This window comes from Bufo gargarizans, chromosome 3 (assembly GCF_014858855.1).
Source record: "Bufo gargarizans isolate SCDJY-AF-19 chromosome 3, ASM1485885v1, whole genome shotgun sequence".
NCBI classification, from domain to species: Eukaryota; Metazoa; Chordata; class Amphibia; order Anura; family Bufonidae; genus Bufo; species Bufo gargarizans.
Window position 1 is genome coordinate 386652791 of NC_058082.1, and position 27549 is coordinate 386680339.

At 44.0% G+C, this 27549-nt stretch overlaps 1 protein-coding gene across 8 annotated transcripts in view; it reads right to left on the minus strand.

Moving 5' to 3' along the window:
• The window catches only part of NAV1 (neuron navigator 1), a 482667-nt gene that overhangs the window by 259468 nt on the left and 195650 nt on the right, over nt 1-27549 (minus strand). For 5 of the 8 annotated variants that reach the window (XM_044288206.1, XM_044288205.1, XM_044288203.1 and 2 more), the window contains 3 exons: nt 1574-1626; nt 1376-1399; nt 1181-1258 (listed from right to left, as the gene is read on the minus strand). In XM_044288206.1, the coding sequence (XP_044144141.1) occupies nt 1181-1258; nt 1376-1399; nt 1574-1626 (155 nt within the window). The remainder of the gene's footprint in view (nt 1-1180; nt 1259-1375; nt 1400-1573; nt 1627-27549) is intronic. The other 3 variants (XM_044288210.1, XM_044288207.1, XM_044288204.1) reach the window with 1 other exon arrangement.

Here is a 27549-nt window from a genome sequence, read left to right on the forward strand (position 1 = left end):
TATCCTGCTGATAGCATGAGCGCACGGCGTCATTGGTTGCTATGACGCCGTGCGCTTCATGCCACCGCTGCACTACAGTAATACACAGTAATACACTCGTATAGCTCATTGGACACATAAAGGAGGACATTTATTAAGATCCGCGTTTTAGACACCGGTCTTAATAAGCCCCATACCTGGCGGTGGATCCGCAAGAGTTATGAAGAGGCGTAGGCCTCTTCATAACTTTGGCGATTCCTCAGCTACTTCTAAATGTAAGACAGCTTCCTAGCCATCTTACATTTAGCCCATTTTCTATGGCTTGTGTAGAAAATGGTAAATGAGACGGGCCTCCTGGCCCTGCCCCGCACACACCAACTTTTTTAGACCTGGCATGACTGAGGAGAAGTCGTAAATTGAGGTGCAAAGGACCTTTGCTCCGCAATATGGGCCAGAAATACACCAAATTTAGGCGCATTTCTGTTTAATAAATGACCCCCAAAGTCTGTACAAGGGAATTTCACTGGATTCTGAGGCTGGAATCATGTTTCCCAAAGGGCTTTAGTTTGCAGACATACTGTATATACAGTCTTTTTTGTTAATTGGGTTACATTGAGAACTTTCCAACAAAAAATATAGGAGTATACAGGTGCTTAAACAGTGAATGATCTGGTGCATAGGAGTTATTTAGAAAAGGAGCGGGAGGGATTATTCAGTCTTTTAAATTTTTATACAGGATTTATTCCTATTATGCCATGACTATGGGCAGGAGGTAATAGTTAATAAAGATGGCTGCTTGAACAAGCATTTAATTTAGTGTCTTGGTCACAATGCCTTTGGCAAGCACAGCATGTGGCATTATTCTTTTCTTCAAAATGACAGACAAAATGAGGTATGGTTTACAGTATGGTATAAACTAGAATTGTTCCACAGACTCCTACATAACAGACTACGCAAATGTAAAAAGCTAATATGCAGTGGAAAGGGGACAAATAAACTTCATCCATCTGCAAGATTTACAAGTTAGAGACCCAAGAACTACCTACTAACCATGCAGTCAAACTTGATGCTTACAAGTTTTTAACATTTGTTCCCTTTGTTTTATTACATTGATAGCTAATTTATGATGATTTAAACAAGGTCAAATTCACTTACAACAACATCTCATCATTCACATCCTGTTACAATTCACGGCACTTACATTGGCAGACAGCTGAGTAGTCAAAGCTGCCACTTTTTCTTGTGAGGATTCGAGTTCTCTTCGTAGCTTCCGAATTTGCTGCATCCCACATGAAAGTAAAAAATAAGTGTAAAAATGACATAAAATTATGTTTCTAGCAGAAAGCTGGAGCGGACAAAGGAAAAACTGCATCACAGGAAAGAATTTCAAATGTACCTCTGACTGCATCCTTTCCTCAGCCTGATAGAAAAGTTTGGCATGCCAAGGAAAAAAAACAGAGAGAAGGTTACAGTATTAGCAGATCTGTGCTCCTGTTTGCATCCAAAGCACAAGCAGAGATTCTTTCATGCACTGTTAATGAACTTAATGTTTTTCTAGAATGGGCAGCGATGTATGCAACCAAACAGTTCTTACAGAGGAATATGTTGAAGAAGCGCTTGATGCCAGAGACAGAACAGAACCGTGAACTGAAAAATAAATAGTTGAATATATTAGTATAGAAGACATAGCCATATAACAAAGAATAACACTATGACTTTTAAAACAGAAATGTTCAAAGTATAAAATTAGGGAACTGTTATCATTTTAATAATATACAAAAGGCAACATTTCTCAGTGGTAATTATTTAATTCTTTACCATTCAGTACTACAGCTTACAGATCATGTTCCAACCTGCACAGATATTGTACCAAGGATAAAGGCTTGATGCAGCACACTGCAACCACCCAAAATGACAGGGAAAAAGCTTGCATGAATGGTAAATGGGTTATCCAGTTGAAAGTATTATTATGAAATGAGTAAGGCATTTTAAAAGTAATACTGAAATGTGCATAAAATAATAAAATTGTAATTTTTTATTTTATTTACATTGTCCAGTCTGTTGTTTCTCCTGTAGGCACATCCTCGTCTACCTTCTCCTTCATTCAGTGGTGGACTAACATGCCCAGTAGCTTTCCTGATATGAGTGCCTATCACACCTTTCATTTATTCATCCCTACTTCTAAATTCAGAGAAATATCTAGCTCTATCTCTCTAGACAGTGGAGAAGGAAATTACTTTACATACCATGGTTACATTTATTTATCGAAAGCGTCTGAGGGACTATTTCCTATGCAGGGAGGAAGGGGTTAAAAATAGTCTTCCTGGGAAAAACTGGTGCTTGAAAAAATTGACGGCTCCCACAGAAAGTACAGACACAAAAAAATGAAGATGTGCAAGAACAAAAAATAGTGAAAATTTCATCGGAGAAGTGTTTTTCCTATACTTAGGGTCCATTCATACAACGGTAAGTGTGAATCCGCAAAACACAAGTACTGGTCGTGTACATTCCGCTGGTATGGCCAGCCCTATGATAGAAATGCATATACTAGTCCGCGACTGTGGACAAGAATAGGACATGCTGTCTTTTTTGCAGGGCCGTGGAATGGAACTATGGATGCAGTCCGCACCTGTTCCGGAACGGGTACGGAGCTAGGAATGCGGTCATGTGAATGGACCCTTAAAATAATGGTGTGCATTATTCCAGATATTTTTTTTATTTTGTGTGATAACCCCTTTAAGTGAATGTTAGTTGTTAGTGACCCTTTCACTACAAAAACAAAAATTACCAAAAAAGAAGAAAATGCTGTGTATAAGTCTGGATGCACATGGCCATGAGCAGTCCATGGTATCCCGGCCTGGCATCCTGCTGAGAGCAGGAGCGCACGGCGCTGTGCGCTTCATGCCACCGCTGCACTACAGTAATATACTTGTATGATCTATACGAGTGTATTAATGTAGTGCAGCGGTGACATGAAGCGGACGGCGTCATAGCCACCAATGATGTCGTGCGCTCATGCTCTCAAGAGGCCAGGATACCACGGACCGCTCACAGCCGTGGGCATTCGGCCTAAATATAATTATCTATACGCCCTTATGGTTAGTTTATCTGTTGTGACTGACATTTAAATTTATCTTCACTGAGCTACGGTTTTCATGTGTAAATATGAACTTGACAGACATTATATGGTAGCTGATTTAATTTCATCTTAAATTAAAGCAATCTTTGAACAAACATACAGACTCAAAGTACCCATGTGTGCATGTTGGCTTGATAGGGAGAAACATCAGAAAGTTAGATTTTTTGTTGTTGTTGTAACAGATCAGTTACAGATCAGTAATCCCTGAAGGTTTTATCTTTAAAGGGGTTCTCCAGGAATTAATAAAATGAAAATACTTAAATGTTATTTTATAATAAATATATTCACAAATACCTTTCATTACTTAGAACGGCTTGTTTTGTCTAGAGAGCAATCATTAGGAGAATAAAATGGCCGCCAATGGCCTACTTCACCACAATGAACCATAGTGCTGTCTCATACTCCTCTCTGCTTGTCAGAAATCATGATCCTAAATGCAGGTGAATCTCTGCGGGAATGAAGATGATGAGGAGACATGAGAGGAGGGTGAGGTGTGGCTAATGAGCAGTAGCATGTGTGATCAGGACAGGTTTTGTGTGAACTGATGGGACAGCGTCAATTTTGTTTCCCATGATGATCGCTCCCCAGACAAAACAAGCAATTATAAATGATGCAAGGTATTTGAGAATATATTTATAATAAAGTAATATTTAAGTATTTTCATTTCCTTAATTCCCAGAGAACCCCTTTAACCTCTTAAGGACATAGGGCGTACAGGTACGCCCTTGTGCCCTGGTACTTAAGGACACAGGGCGTACATGTACGCCCTGTGCATTTTCGATCACCGCCGCACGGCGGGCGGTGATCGGAACCCCGTGCCTGCTCAAATCATTGAGCAGGCACTTGGAGCAAATGCGCCGGGGGGTCCGGTGACCCCCCCATGTATGCGATCGCAGAAAACCGCAGGTCAATTCAGACCTGCGGTTTTCTGCGTTTCCGGGTTATTCGGGTCTCTGAAGTCCCGATAACCCGGAACAGGATGGTGATGGTGGTGTGATTTAACCCCACCAATCACCATCCAGCGATCCTGAGTGGTGATGGTGACATCACCACTCAGGATCGCTTTCTGATTGGTCTGTGGGCGGTCCGGCGGCAGATTCAAAAGAGGCAGGCGCTCCTCTCCTCCTCCTTTTGTGTTCCGGAGCCGGAGGAGAGAGGAGCTGCCTGCACGTGTCTGCTACCGCTGCCTGCACCCCGATCTGTGCCCCCCAGGACCCGATCTGTGCCCCCCAGGACCCGATCTGTGCCCCCCAGGACCCCATCAGGTACATAGGGACAGCTAGGGAAAGTTTGGTTTAGGCAGGGAAAAAAAAGGGAAAGTTAGTTTTTGAACTTTGATTGCATCACCCTAAGTTATGGTGTCTGGGGTCCACAGCACAGCTGTGTGACCCTAGACCCCCCCAGGGGTGCTGCCACTTGCCCTCCCACCCCCCCTGCCCCCCCCCCCACCTTTTTTGGGGTGCATTTTTTTTTTTTTTTTCGTGTACGCTGACTGTGGCCGGCACTTAGTGTCCGGCCACTGCACACCCCACTGCTGATCAACTTCGGACGGTTGATCAGCGGTTTTGAATTTTTTTCCCCACATTTTTTGCCCTTTTTTTTAGTTAGTTTATTTTATTTTTTTTCTGTTAGTTTTAGGGTGAGTTCGTGAACACCCGTGCCCCCACACACACGCACACAAAATAAAGAGTTACACACACGCACATATACACGCAGACACACACTCCCCTATGGCCCGCCGGACGTTCTCGGCCGAGGAGGCATACGCCCAGATTGCCTCTGACTCCGAGAGTCCCAGTGAGGATGAGGATGACCCCACATTCCTGTTGTCATCCGCATCCTCCTCATCATCTAGCGATGATGATGAGCCCCCAAGGCGGCGGAGACGCCGCCAGGCGGAGCAAGGGGACCGCCATGTTAGGGACCCTGTGGCCCACACTAGTACGAGCAGCTCTGGGGCTCGTACTGGTTTCCCGGCCCACCAGTTAAATCCACCGGAGCCCCCTGCCGGTGAACTTGTCTGGTGTAGCCCAGAGAGATACGAGCCTGTGATTCCTGATTTTGTAGGCCAATCAGGAATCCAGATTTCCACAGTGGGCTACACTGAATATGACTTTTTTTGTCATTTTTTCAGTGACCCACTGGTAAATCTGATGGTGGAGCAGACGAATCTGTACGCCCAACAGTTCGTCGCTCAACACCCGGGCTCCTTTTTGGCCAGGCCCGGTGGCTGGACGCCGGTCAGTGCAGCCGAAATGAGGACATTTTGGGGCCTCGTGCTGCATATGGGCCTGGTCAAAAAACCCAGTATCAGGCTGTACTGGAGTGGGGACGTCCTATACCAGGCCCCACTTTACAGTACAGCCATGACACGCTCCCGGTTTGAGGCCATCCGGAAATGTCTGCATTATTCCGATAATGCAGCATGTCCCCCCCGAGGTGATCCTGCCCATGACCGTCTGTACAAGATACGGCCGGTCATCGATCACTTTGGGGCCAAATTCATGGAGGCCTATGTACCTGGAAGAGAGGTCGCGGTTGATGAGTCTCTCATTGCGTTCAAGGGGAGACTCATTTTCCGCCAGTATGTGCCCTCCAAGCGGGCGAGGTATGGCGTGAAGCTATACAAAATTTGTGAGAGTACCTCAGGGTACACTTACAAATTTCGTGTGTACGAGGGGCGAGATTCCCGGATTCAACCCCCAGAATGTCCCCCCACTCTGGGTGTTACCGGGAAACTTGTGTGGGACCTTATGTACCCACTGCTGGATAAGGGTTACCACCTTTACGTGGATAACTTTTATACCAGTATCCCCTTGTTCCAGTCCCTTGCCGCCAGATCCACGTCCGCTTGTGGGACCGTGCGGAAAAATCAACGCGGCCTCCCTGCCCACCCCCTCCAGGTACCTATCCCCAGGGGTGAGACCCGTGCCCTTACCACTGGAAACCTGTTGCTGGTCAGGTATAAGGACAAGAGGGATGTCCTTATGCTGTCCACAATTCATGGTAACGGCATCACCCCTGTCCCTGTGCGAGGTACCGCGGCAACGGTCCTCAAGCCCGATTGTATCGTCGCTTACAATCAGTATATGGGAGGAGTTGATCTCTCTGATCAAGTCCTCAAGCCATATAACACCATGCGCAAAACCCGGGCATGGTACAAAAAAGTTGCGGTCTACTTGGTGCAGGTTGCCATGTACAACTCTTTTGTACTATCCCGAAGCGCTGGCAGCACAGGGACATTCCTCCAGTTCTATGAGGCAGTCCTCAAGGCCCTGATCTTTTCGGACCGGGAAAGAGCAGGCCGGAGTACCTCGGGAACTGTAGGTGCCCGGATCGTCCCTGGCCAACACTTTCCAGGTGTGGTCCCCCATACTGGAAAGAAGGGACGAACCCAAAAAAAGTGCAGAGTGTGTCGCAAGAGGGGGATACGGAAGGACACAACTACTCAGTGCGACACTTGCCCCGATCATCCGGGCCTCTGCATTGACGGTCGCTTCAGGGAGTATCACACTTCCATGGAGTACTAAATTTATATCCCAATTTAGCACTGACATCGGATAAAAAAAACTGGTTCTCAGACTTGAGACACCCAAAAAAAACTAAAATAATTTATTAAAAGTAGACATATTAGGTATCGCCGCGTCGGTAATAATCTCCTCTATAAAACTACCCCATGACCCAACCCCCAGATTAACACTGTCAAAAAAAAAAAAAAATAGGTGCAAAAAAATAATTTTTTTGTCACCTTACATAACAAAAAGTTTAATAGCAAGCGATAAAAAAGTCATATAGCCCCCAAAATAGTGCCAATAAAACCGTCCGCTCATCCCGCAAAAAATGAGTCCCCACATGAGATAATTGGATAAAAAAAAAAAAATTTAATTTTAGGTATTGCCGCGTCCGTAAAAATCTCCTCTATAAAAATATCCCATTACCTAACCCCCCAGATTAACACAGTAAAAAAAAAAAAAAAAAAAACAGTGCCAAAACCGCTATTTTTAGCACTTTTCCATTTCAATCAGTTTTTTCCGGTAATAAAACAAGGGTTAACAACCAAACAAAACTTAATATTTATTACCCTGATACTGCAGTTCACAGAAACACCACATTTGTGGTCGTAAACTGCTGTATCAGTAAAAGGGAGGCCGCAAAAGGAAAGGACCGACATGGTTTCTGGAAGGCCGATTTTGATGGCCTTTTTTATTGACACCATGTCCCTTTTGAAGCCCCCCTGATGTACCCTAGAGTAAAAACTCCCCAAAACTGACCCCATCTAAGAAACTACACCCCTCAAGGTATTCAAAACTGATTTTACATTCGTCGTTAACCCTTTAGGTGTTCCTCAACAGTTAATGGCAAATGGAGATGAAATTTCAGAATTTAAATTTTTGGTAACCTTGCGTCACAAAAATGTAATATAGAGCAACCAAAAATCATATTTACCCTAAAAATAGTCCCCAAAAAAATGCCACCTTATCCCGTAGTTTCCAAAATGGGGTCACTTTTAGGGAGTTTCTACTCTAGGGGTGCATCAGGGGTCTTCAAATGGGACATGGTGTAAATAAACCAGTCCATAAAAATCAGCCCTCCAAAAACCAAACGGCGCACCTTTCCCTCTACGCCCCGCTGTGTGGCCGTACAGTAGTTTACGGCCACATATTGGGTGTTTCTGTAAACGGCAGAGTCAGGGCAATAAAGATACAGTCTTGTTTGGCTGTTAACCCTTGATTTGTTAGTGGAAAAAATGGGTTAAAATGGAAAATTAGACAAAAAAATGAAATTTGCAAATTTCATCCCCATTTGCCAATAACTCTTGCGCAACACCTAAAGGGTTAACGATGAATGTAAAATCAGTTTTGAATACCTTGAGGGGTGTAGTTTCTTAGATGGGGTCACTTTTAGGGAGTTTCTACTCTAGGGGTGCATCAGGGGTCTTCAAATGGGACATGGTGTAAATAAACCAGTCCATAAAAATCAGCCCTCCAAAAACCAAACGGCGCACCTTTCCCTCTACGCCCCGCTGTGTGGCCGTACAGTAGTTTACGGCCACATATTGGGTGTTTCTGTAAACGGCAGAGTCAGGGCAATAAAGATACAGTCTTGTTTGGCTGTTAACCCTTGATTTGTTAGTGGAAAAAATGGGTTAAAATGGAAAATTAGACAAAAAAATGAAATTTGCAAATTTCATCCCCATTTGCCAATAACTCTTGCGCAACACCTAAAGGGTTAACGACGAATGTAAAATCAGTTTTGAATACCTTGAGGGGTGTAGTTTCTTAGATGGGGTCACTTTTAGGGAGTTTCTACTCTAGGGGTGCATCAGGGGTCTTCAAATGGGACATGGTGTAAATAAACCAGTCCATAAAAATCAGCCCTCCAAAAACCAAACGGCGCACCTTTCCCTCTACGCCCCGCTGTGTGGCCGTACAGTAGTTTACGGCCACATATTGGGTGTTTCTGTAAACGGCAGAGTCAGGGCAATAAAGATACAGTCTTGTTTGGCTGTTAACCCTTGATTTGTTAGTGGAAAAAATGGGTTAAAATGGAAAATTAGACAAAAAAATGAAATTTGCAAATTTCATCCCCATTTGCCAATAACTCTTGCGCAACACCTAAAGGGTTAACGACGAATGTAAAATCAGTTTTGAATACCTTGAGGGGTGTAGTTTCTTAGATGGGGTCACTTTTAGGGAGTTTCTACTCTAGGGGTGCATCAGGGGTCTTCAAATGGGACATGGTGTAAATAAACCAGTCCATAAAAATCAGCCCTCCAAAAACCAAACGGCGCACCTTTCACTCTATGCCCCGCTGTGTGGCCGTACAGTAGTTTACGGCCACATATTGGGTGTTTCTGTAAACGGCAGAGTCAGGGTAATAAAGATACAGTCTTGTTTGGCTGTTAACCCTTGCTTTGTTAGTGGAAAAAATGGGTTAAAATAAAAAATTTGACAAAAAAAAGAAATTCTCAAATTTCATCCCCATTTGCCAATAACTCTTGTGCAACACCTAAAGGGTTAACAACGTATGTAAAATCAGTTTTGAATACCTTGAGGGGTGTAGTTTCTTAGATGGGGTCATTTTTGGGTGGTTTCTATTATGTAAGCCTCGCAAAGTGACTTCAGACCTGAACTGGTCCCTAAAAATGTCGTTTTTGTAAATTGCTGAAAAATTTCAAGATTTGCTTCTAAACTTCTAAGCCTTATAACATCCCCAAAAAATAAAATATCATTCCCAAAACAATTCAAACATAAAATAGACATATGGGGAATGTAAAGTCATCACAATTTTTGGGGGTATTACTATGTATTACAGAAGTAGAGAAACTGAAACTTTGAAATTTGCTAATTTTTCCAAAAATTTGTTAAATTAGGTATTTTTTGGTGCAAAAAAAAATATTTTTTTGACTTCATTTCACCAGTGTCATGAAGTACAATATGTGACGAAAAAACAATCTCAGAACGGCCTGGATAAGTCAAAGCGTTTTAAAGTTATCAGCACTTAAAGTGACACTGGTCAGATTTGCAAAAAATGGCCTGGTCCTAAGGTGTAAAAAGGCTGTGTCCTTAAGGGGTTAATGCAAAACATTTTCAGCTGTATTCAAACCTCCCTAGAAGTAGGTATGAATGCATAAACCATTAAAGGGGTTGTCTGTTTTCATGATATTGATGACTTATCTTCAGGATAGGCCATCAATATTCAGATCAGTGGCGTTCCAACTCTTGCCATCCTTAATCGGCTGTTTGAAGGGGCTGCGGTGCTCCCTGCGTCCTTTTCAAAGTTTATGTTTACATTCACTTGAATGAGAGAGGCAGATTTAATTACACTGCACCGCCACTACAAGGCAGACTATGTGCAGGTAGACATCGCAGTGGATGAAGTGTTCACACAAGCGTTATGGCCCCTTGAAACAGTGAAGGGCGCGGAGTCAAACTGGCGGACAGGTCATGCATTTCATGAAACTGGACAACTCCCTAGTATCATGAAATGAGTATTTTTTATTATATACCCTATTATAAACAAGTACTAATATATAAGGTGACTAGGGATGAGCGAATCGACTGCAGATGAAACATCTGATATGGGATTTTATGGTGATCCTTAAAAAGTCTCCAAAAAAGAAAAAAGTACAGCTTTTTCCATTGAAAAACTGCTTTTCAATGGAAAAAACTGCAAAAATAAAATCCCGTCCATAGATTTGGTATAGCAGTGTCCGCAACCACATACACTATACAATAATCATATAATTTATCCCGCACAGTAAACCCCGTAAAAAAAAATAAAAAAATGTTGCCAAAATTTCATAAAATGGCACCAATGAAAACTACAACTTGCCCCACAAAAATCTAGCCCTCGCACAGCTCTGTAGAAATAAAAATAAAAAGTTTATGGGTAGTGTTGAGCGAAATTGTGTTTTCAAATTCTTCGTACAAGGGTCGTTTTCGGGTTATCTAGGAATCCCGTTATGGACTCCACTACTACAGACCATAATGGAATTCTATGATGGCACGCACTTCTATTGATGGCCATACACTTTTATTATGACGGTGTGGCGAAACCAACCTCGCCACGGTGCTTTGGAGGGGGCTGTTTGCCAGCCTCCTGCCCTGGGATTATGGTCCCTTAAAGGGGTTTAGGGACCATTGTTTAATAGCATTGCACATACACACACTTTACATACACCCGTGTCCTACCTTTTCAGCATGTTTCTAATTACCCTTTTTACCCAAAACCTTTATGGCAGGAAGTAACTGATTTCTTTCAGTCAGTGACGTACCGGGTCCCTTGCAGAGGAGGAAAGCTTCCTCTTCCGCTGCTCAGGGAGCCCGGTGAAGTCACTGACAGCCTAATTAATTATTCAAAAGTCTAGGAGGGGCAGTAACTCTCCTGGCCAAGATTGCGCTAAGCTCCGCCCCTCTAGTCAGGTGATGTCAAAGTGAAATAAAGTGCCTCCCCTAAAATGCTCCACTCCTTTCTGCCCCCATTGTCCCATATATAACAAATGCGCCCCCCCCCCCATGCGTCCGCTCCTTGTGGTGCAGATATTGATGGCAGCGGCTCAGGAACGGAGCCGCTGCCATCAGCAGAGAGCGTTAGCTGTAACTGTAACAGCTAACACTCTGTAACAGATGCGCGGCATCCAGATCCATGTGGTTGAGAAGGAGGGAGCTCCCTCTCTCTACCATCGCGCCCCTGCTGCTGCGATTGCGGCGGCCGATCGTTGCCATGGCAACCAGACGCCTAACAAAGGCGTCCTGGTTGCTATGGACCTAAGGCTAATCAGACCCTGAAGTCTGATTAGCCTTAGTCAGGGCTCCAGATGGTGACCAAAATGCGCCACCAATGAAGAAAACTGACCTGCAATACAAATACAGGAGGCGGTGCCGGAATCAAATAGCCGGCACCCGACCTCTGTGACAGGGAGCTGCGATCAGCTGCCGTTGAGTTAACCCTTCAGGTGCGGTACCTGAGGGGTTAACTGTCACCGGCTATTTGATTCCAGCACCGCCTCCTGTATTTGTATAAGAAACATTGGTGGCACAGTGCCCCCCCCCCCCCCCCCAGTATAATAAACATTGGTGGCGCAGTGGGAAGTGCCAATGAGGGTTAAAAAATAATAAAAAAAATTAACTCACCTCCTCCAGTTGATCGCGTAGCTGCCGGTCTCCTGTGCTTTCTTCAGGACCTGTGGTGACGTCACTGAGCTCATCACATGGTCTATTACCATGGTGATGGATTATGTGATGTATCATGTGATGAGCACAGTGATGTCACCACAGGTCCTTTGACAGGTCCCGAAGAAAGAACAGGAGACGATCAAATGGAGGAGGTGAGTTAATTTTTTATTATTTTTTTAACCCTCATTGGCACTGCTCACTGTGCCACCAATGTTTATTATATTGAGGCCGGGGGCGCACTGCGCCACCAATGTTTATTATATTGAGGGGGGGCGCACTGCGCCACCAATGTTTATTATATTGAGGGGGGGGCGCACTGCGCCACCAATGCTTATTATATTGAGGGGGGGCGCACTGCGCCACCAATGTTTATTATATTGAGGGGGGCGCACTGCGCTACCAATGCTTTTTATTATATTGAGGGGGGGCGCACTGCGCCACTAATGTTTATTATATTGAGGGGGGCGCACTGCGCCACCAATGTTTATTATATTGAGGGGGGGCGCACTGCACCACCAATGCTTATTATATTGAGGGGGGGCGCACTGCGCCACCAATGTTTATTATATTGAGGGGGGGCGCACTGCGCCACTAATGTTTATTATATTGAGGGGGGGGCGCACTGCGCCACCAATGTTTATTATATTGAGGGGGGGCGCACTGCGCCACCAATGTTTATTATATTGAGGGGGGGCGCACTGCGCCACCAATGCTTATTATATTGAGGGAGGGGCGCACTGCGCCACTAATGTTTATTATATTGAGGGGGGGCCAACTGCGCCACTATTGTTTATTATATTGAGGGGGGGCGCACTGTGCCACTAATGCTTATTATATTGAGGGGGGGCGCACTGCGCCACTAATGTTTATTATATTGAGGGGGGGCGCACTACGCCACTAATGTTTATTGTATTGAGGGGGGGGCGATGTTTATGGATAGATGTGTGAGCGTGGCCCTTATAGTGGGACGCTGTCAGCGGTGCTTATGGATAGATGCGTGAGCGTGGCCCTTATAGTGGGATGCTGTCAGCGATGTTTATGGATAGATGCGTGAGCGTGGCCCTTATAGTGGGATGCTGTCAGCGATGTTTATGGATAGATGCGTGAGCGTGGCCCTTATAGTGGGACGCTGTCAGCGATGTTTATGGATAGATGCGTGAGCGTGGTCCTTATAGTGGGACGCTGTCAGCGATGTTTATGGATAGATGCGTGAGCGTGGCCCTTATAGTGGGACGCTGTCAGCGATTTTTATGGATAGATGTGGGAGCGTGGCCCTTATAGTTTGTTGCAGTCTGCTATCCCTAAGGTTGTATACCATGAGTAACTAGCACAAGCATAAAACTAAAAATGATCTACCATTGTGGAAAGATGGAGCTGCTCCCTGTGTGTTAGTTCACTGTCTGCAAACACTGAGCACATGACGTGCAAGAGCCAGAGCAAGGAGGAGTCTATGGGGGAGGAATATGTAAGAGGGGGGTGGATCTATGGAGGAGGCGGAATATGTATGAGGGGGGCGGATGCAGGGAGGTGATCTGCACTGGGAGCCACAATGCACTGCAGCAGGAAGTGATGGCATACATAAACAGATATGTACACAGTCTGCTGGGGACTGTAGGAGCCATGCAGCAGTACAAAAGCTACCTAAAAACATCTTAGGAAGATAGATTTGGCTACTAACAGTGAGTAAGCAGTTTTAAAAAAAAAAAATAATTGATCCCGGACAACCCCTTTAAGTTATTGGGTCTTAAGGCACTTGGGACTGAGCCCTCTGTTCCTGGATTGCATCATTTGCCTTACTTGCTTGGATTTTACTATTCCCATTGTGAGAACAATGGATGAAGCACATGGTGAGAACAATAGATAGCGGCCATTTTAACTCACAGACACTGTTCTGACTTTTCAACACGGTGCTATCTTGCTTGTATTTGGTGCACAGAGACATCATTCAGTAGTTTGAAACTACCAAACAGGGGACACATTTATTAGTGACTATTTTCTGTATAACTTGTATATTTTCGGTGTAACTGGCATAAAACTGTATCTTCCAAACTACTGAACGGATGTGGGTGAATTTTGGATATGTGGTTCACCCAGATCCCCCGGTTCCAAGGATATATTTGGGGTTCCTGTGATATGTTTTATAAAACTGTATTTCTCTGCCTTTGATAATTATATTCGCCATTGTGTTCAATAATCATCACCGGCAGAGGGGAGGATTTTGTGTGGGTGTGTTCCATTGTCCCATTGTGTGTTTAAATGGTGATGTCTGTCCTGTTGTCTCCACATGTGTATTGGCGATTTCCCCTTTGTCCTGAGAGATAATTGGATTACTTCTCGGTTGTCTCCGGGACAGAGAGGAGGAAACCATGATGCATTGTGGGGATGTGTTGTATCTGTCCTGTATTTGCAACAACTGTAATAAAAACCAGGCTGGGTGTGCCTCGTTATTTGGGGGATTCCCTGTATGCTGTTAGAGACTGATTGCCAGGAGTGTAAGCTGATTGTATGCTTTTCCTGTTCGTCTGCTAGCAGCTATTCGCGAGGTTCCAGTTTGGAGTTTGGTGTTCTGCAGTAGCTGTGCCTGTCTCTCAGAAAGGGGCATATCGCCTAAACGGATTTTAACCCCTTGTCTGCTGAAACGGTCCGTTACAGACGGAATGCAGTATGGAATGCCTCTTATAGGCTTCCGTGGCACATACTGTCATAGAATTCCATTATGGTCTGTGGTAGCGGAATTCATAACTGAATTCTTAGATAACCCGAACCCAAAACAAGTACCTGAGTTTTCCAAAAAAAAAAGTTTGCATAATGGCTTTGATTCTTTGTACAATCATAACTGTGTAGGAACTGTTATGTTTGGGCTCTCCTAATGTTTTTTAGGCCATGTTATTCCACTTCAGCTGCACAGCTAGAAGCATTTCACCCAGAAGCAGAGGGCATCTCCCTTCTATGGGATGTCAACCAGCACTGAACTGCTGTGATGTCCTTTCCCACTGTTTGTTTTCAGCTCATAGAACAGATAAGGAGGGATAAATCCCACTTACAGACAGATAAACATGATGCTGGCTGCCAAAATTAATGGTTGAAAAAAGGAGAATAGTGCCCTAACTAGGCAGTTGCTTTCGGCGGTAGAGGCGGCAGAGAATAGTTAAGTAGATAACCCTACACCAGAACATGAGTTTCAGTGGAAAGAGGCGCAGCAACAGTTGGATGACTGCTTACTCCGTAATGCCCATAATAGACGTTTTTTCCTGAAGCAAACGTATTATGAGGAAGGGGAAAAGGCGGGCAGGATGCTGGCTTTGATTACTAGAGCGCAACAGACTTCTAATTATCTGGCGGCGCTGCGCGACACGGATGGTACGGTGCAGGTGACCACAGACAAGATATCCCAGGTATTGTCGCGGTTTTATCAGAACCTTTACTCTTCTAAAATTGTGGCCACGGAAGCTGACATCAAAAATTTCCTTCATCCCCTACGGATGCCCACTTTAGATCAGGATCAGAGAGCACTTCTGGATAGCCCTTTCACTTTAAAAGAGTTGGAAATAGCGCTGGGTGATATGGCTAACAATAAGGCCCCAGGGAGTTATGGCCTGCCTGCAGAAATGTATAAACAATTCGCCCCAGTCCTGTTGCCCCAGTTACTGGAAGTGTTTAATAAAGCCCGGCTGCTGGGGAAACTGCCTGACACAATGAATGAGGCAATTATAGTTGTAATACCAAAACCGGGGAAGGATCCGATGGAGGCGGAATCATATAGGCCCATTTCATTGTTGCAGGCGGATGTTAAACTACTGGCTAAGATATTGGCTAATAGGCTTAACTCAGTCATTGCCTCGCTTATTAATAAGGATCAGGCAGGATTTATGCCAAACATGTCGACAGCGGTGAATATCAGGAGACTACACTTAAATATCCAGGTTGGCCAGGTTCACGCCTTGAATGCGGCGGTTGTGTCTCTTGACACGGCCAAAGCATTTGACAGCGTGGAATGGCGATACTTGTTCCTGGTATTGGAAAAGATGGGGGTGGGATCGGTCTTTATCGATTGGGTGAAAATGTTGTACGCGTGCCCTTCGGCCAGAGTGCAGGTGAACGGATACATATCTGACTCTTTCAAACTGCAGAGGGGTACCAGACAGCGTTGCCTGTTGTCGCCGCTACTGTTTGTGGTGGCAACTGAACCCTTGGCGGAGGCTTTACGGTCATCCACGGAAGTTAAGGGATTTAGATATGGGTCAGTAACAGAAAAAGTAGTGTTATACGCAGATGATCTGCTTATGTTTTTAGATGACTGGGAGACGTCCCTGCCGGCTGCAATGGAGATCATTGATGACTTTGGACAAATCTCGGGCCTACGAATAAATTGGACTAAGTCAATCCTGTTGCCACTGGCTGGAGATGTTTCTTCGGATTCTGTCATGACCGGAGGGTTACAGATCGTATCTAGCTTCAGATATTTGGGGATACAGATCTCCAGAAATAGTGGGGACTTTATAGATCTAAACGTAATGCCGTTACTAGATAAGTTCAGGAGGAAAGTGCAGGCATGGGCTAAGCTGCCTTTATGTATTGTTGGCCGAATAAACCTGATTAAAATGATTCTTATGCCCCAGCTTCTCTATGTGCTGCATAATGCTCCCGTATGGATTCCACTGAAGGTGTTCTACACTGTCAACGCCATTTTTAGAGACCTAATCTGGAAGAAGGGGATCCCTCGTATAAAACTGAGCACCCTGTGCAGACCTAAGACGCAGGGAGGATTGAGTGTCCCTGATCCCTTGGTTTATTTTTTGGCAGCCCAAATGCAGCACATAAGGGGTTAGGGCGAGGAGGAACAGGCAGGTAGGATAGGATAGTAATAAGGCAGGTAGGATAGTCAAATACTTGCTCAAAAGGGGATGCCTTTCGGCGCTAAAGGATGGCACTTTCAGGGAAATGGGGAGAAGGTACGAAATGTTGGGCATGATTCATATGGTGTGGTGGAAGACAAGGAAAATGGCAGGTATCAAGGGATATACGAAATTTACTTCAATATGGCCGAATATCATGTATGATGAACTCAACAAGGTCTCCAGCGCTAGGGCATGGAGGAAATTTGGTTTGGACAGAATATGTCAGCTATTCGAAGGTACTTCCCTTAAAGAATTGAATGCTTTGCAGTGGGAGTTTAGCTTGCCTAAAGCTCTTTTCCACGTCTACTTGCAAGTAAGACGTGCCATACAAGTGCAGGATCTGATCGTAGACCTCATGGCTACTGGGGGCGGTTCTGGGGGAGTGATATCGCTGCATTATCCAAGCCTGATGGAAGCTTTACATAAAAATAATCCATTGCATCTGTTTAAAAAATGGGAAAAGGATATACCGGAATTGAAGGATGACCAATGGGAAAAAGTGCTTACTGACTTCCCTGACATAGCGGTAAGTGAGGCTCATAGGGTCTCACAATTGCTGCTGCTTCATAGAGCATATAGAACCCCGAAAATGTTACATAAAATAGGGTTTCGTGCCGACGATAAATGTCCTAGATGCGGGGTTACGTCCGCTGACCTCATACACTTAATGTGGAACTGTCCGCGATTGTGCAGATACTGGAAGGATGTGGCTGACCTCATTGGGAAGGTTTATGGGGTCACAGTTGAATGTTCACCTCTATTATGTGTTTTGGGATATGCTGGTGGTGGCTAAAGGTGGTTAAGTTGGCGATTCAGCGTATCCTGTATCAGGCCAGGAAGCGGATAGCGTCCCGATGGATTGCTTCAGATTCACTGGAGGTGCAGGAGGCAGTTCACACTTTGATCCAACTTGAGAGTTATGTGTACGTACTCTGGATCTAGAACGGTTAATGAGTGGAGTGTGTATGAGCAGGAATGCCTGTAGTATGAGCGTGGGTTAGATCGTATCCTGGACTTTGCTGGATGATATTTCCAAGATGGACTGCACCTGGACTTCGGGGCTGGGGGGGGGGGGGGGGTTTGGGAAGGGGTTTCTTTGTTTTGTTCTTGATGTTTGAGATGAAAAACAAAAATACAAAGATTTTGTCTTCAAATAAAAAGATTGGATCCCAAAAAAACAAAACAAGTAGGAGGCACATATGCAAACTATTGTAATTCCTACACCGTTCACCTGATTTGGATGTAAATACTCAAATTAAAGCTGACAGTCTGCAGTTAAAGCACATCGTGTTCGTTTCATTTAAAAATCCATTGTGGTGGTGTACAGAGCCAAAAATGTTAGAATTGTGTCGATGTCCGGGGGGGCGGAGCCATCGCTTGAGCCGGGTGGACGTGTGAAGCGCTGCTCTCCTGCCTGCATATCCCTCTCAGCACTTCAATATAAGCTAACTGGATGCTGAAATGGTCAAGATCGGGAGCCAAAAGACCACAGACCAGCTAGGAAGCAAATCGCTCCCAAAATCAGGCCGGGGAGATGGAGAAATTTATTAAAAAGGCTGCCGCTGCAGCAGTGTGCCGCGGTTCCAAGATGGCGCCCGGCACACCACGCTCCGGGCACAAGCTGCCTGCAGGTAGGGGATGAACCCAGTGAGGCAGAATGCCTGCCGATTTCCAGAGCTTTTTTAAAAGAAGCTCTCGCAGAAGCTCTGGGCCCCCTTAGTGTGGACATTTCTGCGATAAAGGAGGACATTAAACATATTGGCAGGAGAGTGGAGGCCCTGGAGGAAACTCAGGCCGCAATCCTCCAACACCAGAGCGAAGTGTCTTCTAACATGTCGCTAGCTCAGGTTCACATAAATGCCTTATATACAGCCTTGGAAGACCAAGAAAATAGAAGCAGGCGCAATAACTTGTGCTTTAGAGGGATACCAGAAACCATCTCAGCTATGGACATCCCAGAGACGGTAATTCAGATATGCCTCAAGATCTTAGGCCCTGATTCGGCACTTGACGTCCTGCTTGAACGGACTCACAGGGCCCTTAGACCCAATCCGCAGGCGAATGATCCCCCAAGGGACGTAATTTGTAAATTCCTGCATTTCCCTGTGAAGGAGGCCATACTTGCAAGCGCCAGAAACTCCAACTCTGTGGAGTGGGAAGAAAACAGCATCACGATTTTTCAAGATTTGACGCAATCGACTCTCAAGAAGTGTAAAGCCCTGAAACCTCTCACGGATTGGTTGAGACATCATAGGATTATCTACAGATGGACATTCCCTTTCGGTTTATCCTTCCTACACGATGGTCGCCGCATCCATATCTCCTCATTTACAGATTTGGACAAAGCATACGATCTTCTCCAGATACCTCCACTACCCATAACTAACTGGGACATGGCCCAGAATCTGAACTCTCTTTCTGACCTTCCAAAGATAATCCCCTGGGAGCCCCAACGCACCCCAAAACCCCAAAGAAGCAGAAGAAGAGACTCTTTTTCCACCCCCAAACACCTGTCCATGGTGGATAAGTAACCTGCACTGCTTTTTCCCCTCTGGGTTTAGGAGACCAAGAAAACTATCAGATGGGACTTATTTCCTCTGAGTTAATGTTCCTAAGTTCGAACTGTGACTGCAGGCTATTTACTTGGGGGATAGCCTGGCTTGCTTTTTTTTTATCCGAGCCTCGCTCTCCACCTGGTGATAGATGTAGAGACAGTAGGGATTTCTCCCAAGAGTTTTCCCATCTGTTTTAAGGTCAGGCCAGTCATGTTATTGCTGATCAACTCTTGTATTGTTCTAATAACCCCCGGTCTGCTTATGCTCTTTTACACATCAGGTGCTGGGTGAAGTTCTCTTACTCACTCGCCTATACACCTAAACACTATACATCAACCTCTCCACCGGACGAGTGTAGATGAAATACCCTCCCTTCCCCTACCCCTTTAATGCTATAAAGGGACAGATGTTAGAAGCCTTTCTAGTCATTGTACTGACCCCCACTTTCTCTATCACCAACACAAGAGCCATTAGGCTCCAGTATGTTTGCTACTGTAGAGGGAAGTGCTACTGAGTATGCTACCCTACCCCCCTCTACATATATTATGTTACCTTCTCAGAAAGGCATAACTGATATAACTTACCTTGTTTGGATGATATCCATCCACCCTTTATCTCCGCTTAATGTTTTGTTTTATGTTTCACTTTGTTCTTATTCTGACAGGTACTCAAGATATACTCTACTGTTCTTTCAACTGTGTAAGGGGGGATCCTCGCAGGGAAAGAAAGCTTATGAATGGGACTACCGAGAAACCCTGATGTCCCCAGGCTCTCCTCGTGGCTGCACTCACCTCCTCACGGTGTATCTGTTTTGTCAATTTTTCCCTAGCCTTACCACGCATAGACCTTCTCTGCCAAAAAAGTTATGGCGGACTTTAAACTAGCATCCTACAATGTTAAGGGACTGAGATCCCCTTCTAAAAGAAGTCAGATCTTCTCTCTCCTGCACAAAGAGAAATGTTCAGTGGTCTTTCTTCAGGAGACGCACTTCAAACACAATAATTATCTCAACCTTTCTTTCTCTAAATTCCCCTGTTGGTACCATTGTGGGGCCGGGGGTGCAGCCTCGAGGGGGGTCAGTATAGGCTTCCGCAGAGGCCTCCCTTTTCAATATAAGTCTCATATACAAGACTCAGATGGTCGTTACTTGATCCTTAAAGGACAGGTAGGACAATCTTTATTCACGTTTGTAAACATTTATGCCCCAAATACTGATCAGCTTAGCTGGCTTATCCCCATTTTCTCTCTAATAGAGCAACACAGAGAAGGTTTTCTAATTGTTGCTGGGGATTTTAATGTGGCTTTCAATCCTTTAATTGATACGTCCTCTAAAAAATCCCCTGTTTCAGCAAAGACTCTCAGATTGTTGCATACAAAATTACACAGCCTGGGAATTATAGATCTATGGCGTTGTCACAATCCTGACTCAATTGACTACTCCTTTTACTCTTCTGCAAATAACTCCTACAGCAGAATCGATTATATTTCGGTCCCTAAAGAGAAACTACAATTCTGCTCAATGCCTAAAATAGGAGACATCACACCCTGTCAGACCACTCTCCGGTCTTCTGTAATATATGTCCGGACCCAAAAAATGCCAGGCAAGTGAATTGGAAATTCAATGAGTCTTTGCTGAACAAAACACTTTCCAAATTTCCTCCTATTTAGAGGAATATTTCTTAACCAACAATACGCCGGAAGTTCTCTTGGATGCTCACAAGGCCAATATCTGAGGCAGGTTGATCAGTCTTTGCTCCTTTCTTAAGAAAGAATCGGAAATCGGAATCGCAAATTCACCAGGCAGAAAAAGCACATAAGCAGTCTTTGATGGCACAACAATTAGCAGAACTTTCTTCTCTTAGAACTCAATTGAAAAATCTTCTGAATGAGCGCTCAGCCAAATTTTTCCTGTCCGCTCAACAGAAGATGTTTGCTCATGGCAACAAAGCCTCTAAATATGTTATGAGCCGAATCAAACAGAGGAGAAACTCCCGCTATCTTCAATCCATTAAATCCCCCCAAGGAGTCCAACTCTTCAAAGCAGAGGAAATTGCGGAACAGTTTAGACTATTCTATAAGTCCCTATACAATCTCCCTAACTCGGACCTCCCTAACCCCTCCTCTAGTAGAGAGTCCAATATTAGCTCCTTTCTGGAGACTCTTCACCTCCCTACATAAAATCAAGCACAACAAGAAGCCCTGATTAAACCGTTCACTATCCCTGAACTGACCACTGCTATTAAGTCTACCCCTAAAGGCAAGTGCCCTGGCCCTGACGGTCTCCCCATAACTTATTATATGGCCTTAAAAAATATCCTACTGCCCCACTTACTCCCCGTCTGCAACCTAACGACGGCTAACCATCCACTTTCCTCTGAAATGACTAAAGCAGTCATAACGATAATCCCCAAAGAGGGCAAAAATCCTCGACTTGCTCTAATTATTGCCCAATCTCCTTACTTAATATTGACCTAAAGCTTTTAGCCAAGATGTTAGCCTCTAGGCTACAAAACCTGCTTCCTGAGTTAGTCCACCCAGATCAAGTTGGCTTTGTCAAAGGCCGTGAAGGCAAAGATAATACTACAAAAATATTAGATGCCCTCTTTTTCGCTTCTCACAAATCCATTCCCCTGGTCTTGCTGGGCACGGACGCCAAGAAAGCATTTGATAGAATTGACTGGACCTATATCAGACTAACCTTGTCTAAATTCCAAATACTGGAACAATACATCAATTCTATATTTTCCATGTACAGTTGCTCCTCGGCGTCCGTGTCAGTCAATGGACTTCTCTCCTCCCATTTCCCCATTAGAAATGGGACGAGACAGGGATGCCCCCTTTCCCCTCTTATTTTCATCCTAGTAATGGAATCCCTGCTGCATGCCCTCAGACAAAATAGGGATATTAGGGGTTTGAAAGTGGGGCCTCGTGATTTTAAATTGGCTGCCTTTGCTGATGATTTATTGATCATCACCACTAACCCACAGAGTTCCATGCCCAAGATTCTATCAACACTTAGCCTTTTTGGTTCCCTTTCTAATTTTAAAGTTAACCTATCCAAATCCCAGATTTTACATATGGGCCTCTCCTCTGCCAGTCTCTCCTCCCACAAAATATATTCCCCTTTTAATTGGCAAACCCAACAACTAACCTACCTGGGGATCAAAATATCTCCTCACTTACCCGAGTTATTTCAATTAAATTACAAGCCCCTCCTAGCATCTATGACAGCTCAGATGGACTCTCTAGACTCTCCATACCTTTCCTGGTTTGGAAGAAAGAACATCTTTATGTCATTGATCATGCCAAAACTCACATATATGATGCAAGTTCTCCCTATTGATATCCCCAATTCCTACTTTACATCCCTGAATAAACATATCCGCAAATTTATTTGGCAAGGTAAGAACCCATGTATCTCGTTTGATACTCTGACTAAACCTAAGGCTAGTGGGGGTATAGGCCTTCCGGACCCTAAGTCCTATATGGTTGCTATTCAGCTCTTTAGGGCCATATGTTGGATTAGAAAACCTCCCCATAAATCCTGGCTCTTACTGGAGACTGCTCTTCTCCCTTCCTCTCCCCAGGCCTTCTTGCTGGCCGACAGACCACCCCCAGCCCTAAACTCAATACCAAGCCCTCTTATACGTAGCACTTTAAGGGTCTGGGGCGGTTTCTCGTCCAGTTGTGGGGCCCCACTACCTCTCAGTTCACTCTTGCTTATCAGAGATATCATTGATTTAGCCCCTAAAGAGCTGAGAGAGAGTTGTCCGCTCCCCCCCCCCCCACCTCCAGAAGGAACAATATGGTTTGTGGAGATGCTGTGTAGTACGAGATACCCACCTAAACCTATCTCGACGATCTACAAACATCTGAAGTCTCCTACCTCTGCCATTAAGCCTGCAATAGTGGGCATATGGGAAAAAGAAAGTCTTTGACACCTCTAGAGATTTCTAGATTATTAATCCTCCCTCATAAAATATCTAGATGCATACGTATCCAAGAAAATAGCTATAAGATCCTTATGCATTGGTATAAGACTCCAGACAAAACTTGCAGATATAGCAAAAATGCCTCTGATTTGTGTTGGAGATGCCACAAAGCTAAAGGTTCCTTTTTGCATATTTGGTGGTCATGTGACATGATCAATCCTTGGTGGCACACGATTACTCAATTATGTAATCAGATATGTTTGACATTCTGTCCCTGCTCTCCTGATCTGACTTTGCTATCATTGGGGTTGGAAGGCATCGACCCATATAAAAGATCCCTCTTTACTCTCCTGTTGGCTGCCGCTAGACTGCTCCTGCCGACTCATTGGTTGTTTTTCAATATCCCTAGTATTGAACATTGGACCAATAAAGTCGACCAAATATATAGACTACAGGAAGTTTCCCATTGGGAATCACACTCTAGACCTTCTTTCTTAAAAACCTGGTCGCAATGGAAACTATATAGGAACTTTGATTAGAAACAGAGGTCAATACTTGTCCCTTACCTTTTCCCCAATGCCACTCCCCTTCAAATTCCCATATGGGTACTCACTTTCTTACCCCTCCCTCCCTCCCCCCCCCCCCCAGCCCACACACTCATGCTACTTGAAATAAGACCTTTCTCCTATGAGTACACGCTCATTTTGACTTATTCAAAAATCTTTTCTTGTTGATACCTGTCATGTTGGGCCTAACCGCCCTTTAGTTGTTTACACTTGTGACGTCTTATGAATAATGATGTTCGCTACTTCTTTAATGTCACATGTACTGTTGTATATTTTACCCTTGGGAAAATGTATACTGCTTTGAAAAACTGAAAACAATAAAAAAAAAAATATAATAAAAAAAGAATTGTGTCGATGTCCCAATATTTATGGACCTGACTATATGTGGTATATATGGTGAGCTGTAGTTGCGGGAGATTTTATATAGGGAAGACAATCAGGAGTCTATGCGATAGGTTTATGGAACATTTTAATTCCATTAGCACCGGGAAGGGGTGCCCACGTTTAATAGAACATGTTAGGTCTATGCACGGAGGCAACCCCAAAGTTCTATGTTTTGCTGGATTGGAGGTAATTCCTTGGCAACCATGGGGGAGATATGCATGGCACCATGTTGAGAAGAGGAGCTAAATGGATCATGCATTCCGATGTTCTGGGTACGTTAGGATTAAATAAAAAGAATGATCTGAGTGTTTTTTTTTGTAGTGTTGTTGTTTTAATTGTTTTGCTATGCCTTCGTATTGTTTTTATACTCTGTTCACCTTCTGAGTTCACACAGACTCTTTAGGTGTATCTATGATATAAAGGATAGGACATACAAGCATCCTGACGTCAGAGGCCTGAGGAAGCGCGATCTGTCGCAAAACAGCCGTCGCCACAAGTTCACTGCGTTGAGGTACGCTTGTCCGCTCTCCGTGCTACGCATATATATGTAACCCACCTGAATCAATAAAAGAAGATTCCACGCTATGTGGTGAGTGTCGCCTTTTTCTTGTTTCTTTTTGTGGCTTATGTAACTTGCTTCTATTTGGGGCTGAGCACCACCGAAGTAGATATAATGACCTGGGGTCATAGTAGTGCCATCCTATTTACTGTTACTATTTTTTGGACTGTATTATTGGTAATGCTAGAAACTATTGCTATAACTTTTTAATTTTTTAATTATTTATTTTAAGTGAATTAACTCATTTCTGCCACATTCAGGGGTAAAATTCACAGCCTGTTAATTTTACAGTCAGCAGGTAGCGCTCTTACATAAGGAAAAGCGCTCCCTCCCTTTAACACTATGATAGATCCTTGTAGCAGGATGCTGCAAGGATCTATCACAGCCTGACCGTTCGTGCTGGTCTCGGCACTGCTCCCTGTGACCGCAGCTGTCTAATGAGAGCACGGTCACAGAGATCTTCAGCGACACTGGCCGCCAGTAGAACGCGATGTAACCAAGCGCTAAAAGGTAGAGGGTTAAAGGTAGAACACTGAAAAAAACAGGGGAGAATATACAAACTACATGCAGATGTTGCCCATGATCAGATCCAGACATAGGGACCCAGCGCTGAAAAGCAAGAGTACTAACCACTGAACCATCGTGCAGTCCAAAGTTGACTTCCATTCAAATTATTTAAAGGGTATCTGTCAGTAGATTTGTACCCATCTGCTCATTTGCAAATACTGAAACCTAATTTTTCTCAACGATGCGGGCACATATGAACACAGATGCCTTCAGATGCCAAGTGCACATGTAACAGGTCAGCCAGTTTCATAGTGGCTAAAATGGTTATAATACTCATATCACCATTTTCACCACTGAGGAAGGAACAAGGAGGTTCAAAAACGTGTTTGACGCTAGAAGTATGAACACTGTTTCCAAAAATCCATCAATAACACTGTATGGTCAAGTGGCATTAAGCTGTGGAAAGCACATGGAGTGATATCGCTAGACTATAAAACTCCAGGAATCCTATTCAGCTCCAAAAGACATGTGGAGCGAGGAGATATCGGCTGTAGCGGTCTGGAGTGCAGAGAGACACAGAGCGCAAACACTGTTTAAAGCGATCTTGGCAGCAGGAACAAGCCCGAGAGCCGTACTATGTGGAATAACAAGGTGCAGCATCACCTGAAGACCTGTGAGGAGGGTGAGACTCGCTTCCCAGCACAACATTTGTACAATTGACTTTATGAACATTAATATTGTCCAAAGAAGCTAGCGACTTGACTTAATGGGACAATTACCTACATGAACAAACTTGAACTATGGTGGATAGACAAAATCTGACTATATATTGTTTGTTTAATTTTATTGTTCGAGACTGTTCTGTTTTTTATTTCAGCATTTTGGGGTTTATATATATATATATATATATATATATTTATTATCTACAATCACTGGAGCTGGTCTTATGTTGGTTACAAGAGCATTTTATTAGCAAGAGGGTAGTAGCTGACCGTGTTCGTGATTGTAGCCATAGTGCAAAGGTGTGGTGAACATCAACTTGTGTATAAAATAATTTGTCTATAAATCACTATTATAGACAAATTTTTATGTTATCCACCCAAAAAACACTTCTGAAATCTTTGCCACTAGGGGTTCCTTCTAGCAATTTTGCTGTCCCTCAGTGTTACAAGGTGAATCATTGCTGTGTAGACAACAGCATAGGTATAAGGATAATGATCAGCCGGCACTCCGGAAAATAGCATGGTGCACGTGTCCTGAGATAACGATCTCACATCAACGATAAGAAAGAACCGGCACTCACTGGCGTGTTGCAAAGAAAGTTGATGTCTTTAATGGTCACATATATACATCCGTGACGCGTTTCGACTCACGTCTGGAGTCTTTCTCAAACAAATGAATATGACATACAAACTAAGTGAACAGGTGAAACTTAAATAGACCGCCAAAGCGGAAGTGACATCATGGTAACCATGGTAATGAAGTATACAAAACAAATCAATTGAAGAGAGGATCCCAGCCGCAACAAACATCATAGAAATTCTAATCTTGTTGCAATATATATCCATATACTGATCCATATAATAATGATGTCGATGATGCTTGAACCGAGAGTATGACTTGCATAGTTTCCTGTAAATCTCCAGGATATTATGCACATATTTTATATCTGTGATTAACCTTTCTCTCTCCCTCCGTTTCATAGCTTTATAGTTATTAAAAAAAAATTATTTTTATTTTGCAGAAAACTTGAAGACATCCCAGCGGCACCATTATCAGCATCATCGACATCATTATTATATGGATCAGTATATGGATATATATTGCAACAAGATTAGAATTTCTATGATGTTTGTTGCGGCTGGGATCCTCTCTTCAATTGATTTGTTTTGTATACTTCATTACCATGGTTACCATGATGTCACTTCCGCTTTGGCGGTCTATTTAAGTTTCACCTGTTCACTTAGTTTGTATGTCATATTCATTTGTTTGAGAAAGACTCCAGACGTGAGTCGAAACGCGTCACGGATGTATATATGTGACCATTAAAGACATCAACTTTCTTTGCAACACGCCAGTGAGTGCCGGTTCATTCTTATCGTTGATGTGAGATCATTATCTCAGGACACGTGCACCACGCTATTTTCCGGAGTGCCGGCTGATCATTATCCTTGTATCTATACCGTCTTCAGCGCGAGCACCTGTGGACCCTTTTCTCTAATGAATTCCTTTTCTTATTCGGATGAACGGGCACATGAAATTGTGTCCAATGTGACTGCCAATGTGGATTTTTTAAAGATACCTCCAACAGAGTTTCGAGGGAGAGAGCTGGAGAAGGAACTTAAGAGGTTA